The 6,445-nt window shown below is 54.2% G+C and overlaps 1 protein-coding gene across 1 annotated transcript in view; it reads right to left on the bottom strand.

The window, feature by feature from the left end:
* The window catches only part of MBCDH18 (uncharacterized protein), a gene marked incomplete at both ends in the record, with an annotated part of 31,142 nt that overhangs the window by 23,976 nt on the left and 721 nt on the right, over window positions 1-6,445 (bottom strand). The window contains 5 exons of the mRNA XM_001750021.1: window positions 54-859; window positions 1,010-2,093; window positions 2,221-3,219; window positions 3,375-3,502; window positions 3,648-6,352. Of these exons, the coding sequence (XP_001750073.1) occupies window positions 54-859; window positions 1,010-2,093; window positions 2,221-3,219; window positions 3,375-3,502; window positions 3,648-6,352 (5,722 nt within the window). The remainder of the gene's footprint in view (window positions 1-53; window positions 860-1,009; window positions 2,094-2,220; window positions 3,220-3,374; window positions 3,503-3,647; window positions 6,353-6,445) is intronic.

Raw genomic sequence — 6,445 nt, 5'->3', positions numbered from 1 at the left:
AGCGAGCACGAGAAGAGCGAGCGAGAGAATAAAGCAACAAAGGTTTTACGCACGTTCACGGTGGCAGAGACAGTGACGACGTTGGTACTCAAAGGTGCCGACTCTGCAAGGGTTGCCTTGTAATTGCTAGCAGAGAATTGCACGTCGGTGGGCGTCACGGGCGCGACCGTGACGTTCAGCGTGGTGGAAACAGACTGGCCCGCACTACTCAACGCCTGAACGAGCAGAGAGTAGAACCCATCGCTCAAAGGGGATGGGGCCGAAATAAGGCCCGCTGAGTTGGCAACAGATCCAATGGCAAAGTCTGTCATTCGGGTTAGCGTGTAGGTAATGGTTTGTTGCGGCGCCGGCGAGGCAAAGGCAGCGCGTAAAGTCGCCACCTCACCAGAGAAGCCTGTGGGCAGCTTGATTGAGGCAACGGGGTCAACAAATTGCAGCGCAGGCCCATCTGGAGCATCGAGCACCTCGACGTAGACAGTGGCATCTGCAAAGCGGAAACCGGCGTCTATGGCACGGATCGTCAGAGTGTAGAGCTGAACTTGTTCGTAGTCAAGCGGGCTTGGGTCTGAGAGCTGAATGGTGGCTGCGTTGTCGCTGTCATCCACGCCCAGCAAAAAGCGGGCGGAGCCAGTCAATGCCGGGAATGTTTCGATCAGCTGGTAGGTCACCGCTCCATAAAGGGCGGCATCGTCTTTGTCGGTGGCCCGCACGCGGCCAATAATCGAGCCGGCCTCCTTCAACTCAGAGACGTAGATGCGAACCTGCACCGCATCAAATACTGGAGCGTGGTCGTTGATATCTTGAATGTTGATGGCCACCCACATTGAAGACGTGGCAGTGCTCGGCCCATAGCCATGTGCTATGTGCAGGCAAGAGAAAAACGAAGGAGAAATGAAATTGAGACGGACCCGAGATCTCAAACACCAAACAACCATGATGGAGGGGGAGGGGGGCAAGCACCATATAAAAAAACAACCCGTGACGCCATTGTCAAGCCAAAATGACGTACCAATGATGGTGAGGTTGTAAAACGTCTTGGTTTCATAGTCGAGAAAGTTGGCCACGACCAATTGTCCATTGCGATCAATGGCAAAATCAGAAGCATTGGTGCCATCGGCAGAGCGAAGCTCAAAAAAGGCCACAAGCGACATGTTAGCAATGGGGATATCAAGGATACCAAGGCCAATCGAGGCGTCTTCAGAGACGTTGGCTTGTGCAAAGGCAACATCAAAAGCAGGGACCAAGTCTGACCCGGGGTCAGGTAGGCGCACGGTGATTGAAATAGGGGTCAGTGATTGAAGTGCACTAAAGCCATCCCGATCACCCTCATCCGTTGCTGTCACAGCAAACGAGTAAGGCAGTGCATCGAGTGCTGCCGTGGTCGTTAGGTAGCCAGAGCGGTCGACGGCGAACGGCACGGGACCACCAGTGACAGAATAAAGGACGCTGCCGCTAAAGCCAGAGTCTGCATCGCGAGCGGTCACGCGTGAAAGAATCGAGCCAATAGCTGCGTCAGCGGCAACCTCGACGACTAGATTATCAGTAGTAAAAGTGGGAAAGTTGTCGTTGACATCGGTGAGGGTCAAAACGACGAGAATCTCGGCAGAGCGTGGGATTCCACCATCATCCGTGGCGACCACGGTCAGGGTTTTGCGAGAAAAGGTCTCGTAATCCAGGACGCCCGCATCGGCGCGGAGCGCGCCCGTTGAGGCGACAACTGAAAAGCCTGGCACCGCCTCTTTGAGAGTGTATGTGATGCCAACGTCAGCTACGCTGCTGTGGTCCGGATCGCTAGCGTTCAAGTCTACGATGACCCGGGCTGAGTCGGTTTCGGCCAGCTCAACGAGGCGCACAGCAGAGTCAAATTGGGGCCCGTAAAGGTTTTGCTCTACGACTCGAACAATGACGTTGGTGCTATCACTGCCAACGTTGCCCACAGGGTTGCGCACGGTGGCCACGAGCGCGAAATTGGTTTGAACCGAGCTGTCAATCACAGATGTGGTGTAGATCACGCCAGTAGAGCTATTGATGGCAAATTCGGGCGAGCCCGTTAAGGACCACACGAGCTCGGAAAAAGGCGTGCCCGGAGCATCCTATTGACGCACACACGAGATGAGGTCAAAAACAAAAGGAAAACAAAAAAAAAAAAAAAAAGAAGAAAAAAGTAAAACCCAACACAACATTACAACACTCGAATGAAAGGACAAAGAAGGTGCTTACATAGTCTATGGCTGTAAGAGTGGAACAGCGTGTGCCCGCAGGTCGGCCCTCCTCAACTAAGCACACATATCCCTCACCCGAGGGCTCCAAAATTTCCGGGGCGTAGGTGTTCTCGTCCAAAACAGAGACAATCACAGTCGACAGATTGGAAGACAGCTGGTTTGCACCAAAGTCAACTGCTCGGACGGTGAAGGTGAAGGAGGAGTAGACTTCATACTTGACGGTTTGTTGCACCTTGATAACACCATCAGACGTGACGGTGAGCTGGGGAGGCACGTCGTCGGAAAGAACGTAGAATCGGCCACCACCGTCCAAAGGATCCCCATCTGTGACGTCAAGTTGGCCAACAACGGCGCCGACAATGGCGTTTTCGCTAAAGTTGAAATAAAAGGTCTGGCGGGCAAAAGTGGGGGCCATATCGTTGACGTTCTCCACAGAGAGGATCAAGGTAGCCTGGCCTCGGCGATCCGTGTTAATTGAGTCGGTAGCGACGACCGTGAGAATGTAAGACACAACACCAGATTCGTAATCAAAAGGTCGGGTGGTGTAAACATTGGCAACACGCAGGTTATTGGTATTGAGCTCGGTCTTGACAATAAAGCTAGCATTGCGGTCATCCACCAAGGTATAGTTGAGGCGGCTATTGAGACCCTGGTCGGCCTCGGCTGCTACAAACTGAGCGACGCGTGTCATTGCAGGCGAGTTCTCCAGAACGGAGGTGATTTGGGAGACTTGAGCAAACTGAGGGTTCAGATCGTTGGACGTTGTGGCCACTGTCACCGAGATTGTCGCTTGAGTGGAAAGGCCACCGCCGTCTCGTGCAATGATGGCAAACGAGAAACTGCGATCAGATGCTGTGAGTACACGCGCCGTGCTGATGGCACCAGTGGTGGCGTCGACAGTAAACGAGGCGGCATCCGACTGTGATAGACTGTATGTGATGACACCTCCAGCACCCGTGTCGACATCCGTGGCGCGTGGCGCCAAGATTGTGGTGCCCTGGTGAATGCGAGGCAATGATAATACAGAAAAAAGAAAAGAAAAAAAATGAGGCGACACAAGAACTCAACTTATCTTCCATTCCATTTTATCACACGACACGACCGGGCGCAAGGGACCCTCTGAAGCACGAATAGCCAAAGATGCATACAGACCGAGAGAGTCGAGGATGCGATACGTGTACTATAGCTGGTGCGACCAAAAACAGGGGCGTTGTCATTGATATCTGTAATCAGAATGTCAATCGTACAGACGTCGGACATGCTCGTTCCCGGATTGAGCGCTGTCACGGCAGATGGCAGAGAAATGGGGGTGAGATAATAAGAGATCAAACACGATCAAAATGGGTGTCATGTGAAAAAAAAAAAACCGCTTCAGCACCTTGCCTCAAACACATTGGTACACCAGAGTCGAATTCGTCTGCTTACCAGTAACACGGACGGTATAGTTGCGGACCGCCTCATAGTCAAGGGTGGCTGTGTTCTTGATGCGAAGTCGCGCCGTTCCGGCATTGCCCGGGGTGGTCGTCGTTGTGATGACCTCGAATTGGTCTTCCCCACCGTTGATACTAAAGGCAACGGCCGAGGCGTCGCCAACATCGGCATCGGTCACTTCAAGCGTAACCAGAACGGTACCCCCAGCCGCATTTTCAGGCACAGAGCGGGTGAAGCTCTTTGTGACAAACTGCGGAGGATTATCGTTAACGTCCGAAACAGTCACAATCACCGGCACATCGGTAAAGCGAGGCGGGATGCCGGAATCAACAGCTGTAGCAACCAGCGAGTAGCTCGCCTGCGCTTCACGATCAAGTGGCGCAGTGGTCTCGATACGACCTGTCAGATGATTGATCCGAAAGCGGCCTTGCGTGTTGCTGAGGGTGTACGTTACGTCGTTATTCACGCGATCGGCGTCATCGGCCTGAACTGTTTGACAAAATGTACCTGCCACTGAATTCTCTGCAATCGTGCAGCTGTAGGTATCGGCCCTAAACTCTGGAGCATTGTCGTTGACATTGGTGATGTATACGGTCACTGTGGCCAAGGCGCTGAGGGGACTGCTAGCACTGTCTTGAACGCGCACGTTAAAACGGTAGAACAGCACGGTTTCATGATCAACCGCGTTGGCAAGCGTGATAACTCCTGATTGGGACCCGATGGCAAAAGGAACGGCCGCATCCACGATGGAGAACGACAGGGTTTGCTCGAGATCGGCGTCAGTTGCCGCCACGGCAAGGACAGCCGTCCCAATGCTGGTGGCCTCGGAGATGTTGGCGCTATAGGGCGCATCGACGAACAGAGGAGCATTGTCGTTAACGTTGATGACGAGGATCGTCACATTAATCACCGGGGAGCTGCGCCTGGGCGAACCCAAATCATGAGCTTGTACAGTAAAGAAATAGCGCTGCACTGTCTCATAGTCGAGGGCACGTGTTGCATAGATCTGGCCCGTGATGGCATCCACGGTGAAGTTTGTATCAGAGAAAAGAGCGTTGTAGAGCTCGTAGCGAACTTGGCCATTGGCGGTGGCGGGCAAGTCACCGTCGGTGGCCGAGACGCGCAAGAGCGGCTGCGTCACATTGACCGACTCGAGCACGGATGTTTGATAAGATTCTGCCCCAAACCGCGGCGCGTTGTCATTCTCATCCAAAACGGAAATCAGCACCTGCACCTCAGAGTACAGCGGGGGCGACCCTGTGTCGGTAACGCGGAGTGTGATGTTGTAGCTTGTGCGCAGCTCGTAGTCCAAGGTGCCAGCCAGGGAAAGCTCTCCGGATGTTTGACCAACAGCAAAGGGTACTGATGCGGTCTGAATGCTGAAGCGGACAGAGTCCAGAATGTCAGCATCAGTGGCCGAGACGAGAAGGATGACCGTGTTCTTAAGAGTGGACTCGGAGACGTTGACGGCATACGAGGCAGCTCCAAAGACGGGAACGTTGTCATTGACATTTTGCACATTGATCGTGACGGTGGTGGTGGCAAAGCGCGGTGGAGTGCCCAGATCAGCAGCTGTGGCAGTGAAGACATACTTTTGCGTTTGCTCGTAGTCGAGGGGAGCGAGCGCGTGGATCACCCCGGTGGTGGCGTTGATGGCAAAGGACGCCGTGCCGTTCAGACTGTAGCGAATTTGGCCGTTGGCAGTGGTAGGGAGGTCGCCATCCGTGGCGGAGAGCGTTAGCAAGGGGTTGGCAACGTTCACATCTTCCGCAACGGCAACGGTGTAGCCATTTAGGGCGCCGAAAATAGGGGCATGGTCATTCTCATCGAGGATGGTCACCAGGACCCAGGTATCAGCGTGACGAGAAGGCGAGCCCGTATCGGAGACGCGCACGGTGAGGTTGTAGGATTGCCTTGTCTCATAGTCGAGGGTGCCGGCGACGGAAAGCTGGCCCGTGTTTTGGTCAACACCAAAGGGCACGGAGGTGGTGCGAAGTGAAAAGAGTACCGTGTCATGCAGGTCTGCGTCTGTTGCGGACAGATTGACAATGGCGGCACCGCTCGCTGTCCACTCTGAGACACTGACTGCATAGTTTGGGGCCTGAAATTGAGGGGTGTTATCGTTCACGTCGGTCACGGTAATGGCCACTGAGACCCGGGTCGTGCGTTGGGGCGAACCAAGGTCATGCGCATACACGCCAAAGGTGTACGACTGCTGCGCTTCGTAGTCAAAGGCTGCGGCGGCATGGATGGCGCCGGAAAGGGCATCAATGATAAAGTCTGAGGTTTCGTTGATGGCATACCGAACTTGACCGTTGAGCGTTGAGGGTAGGTCAGCATCAGTGGCAGAAACGAGCAAGAGTTGTTGCTGCACGTTGAAGCTCTCCGGGACAGAAATGGCGTAGCCGGCGGGCTGGCCAAAGCGCGGGGCGTTGTCATTGACATCCTGAACGTGGATTAAAACAGTGCCCGTGGCGGTGCGACTGGGGGTACCTGAGTCTGTCACACGAACTGAAAAGTTGTACATTTGCAGAGTCTCATAGTCAAGCGCCGTGGCCAGTCTCAGCTGGCCCGAGCTACTGCCAATACTAAAAGGAATATTTGTGTCAACGATGCTGTAGCTCACGGTGTCGTGTCGATCAGCGTCTGTTGCCACCACCGTGGCCACGATCGAATTGGCAGGGGTGGCTTCACTAACGCTGTGGAGGGTCAAATCGCGTACAAACGAGGCATGAGAAAAGCGGATACCCAGTTGGGGTCGGGATTGAGAGTCGAATGAACGCCAAGGACTG

Source organism: Monosiga brevicollis, genomic scaffold (genome assembly GCF_000002865.3).
Source record: "Monosiga brevicollis MX1 MONBRscaffold_36 genomic scaffold, whole genome shotgun sequence".
Classification (NCBI taxonomy): Eukaryota; class Choanoflagellata; order Craspedida; family Salpingoecidae; genus Monosiga; species Monosiga brevicollis.
The sequence above is the reverse complement of the archived record's forward strand: the minus strand, read 5'-3'. Positions and strand labels throughout refer to the sequence as shown.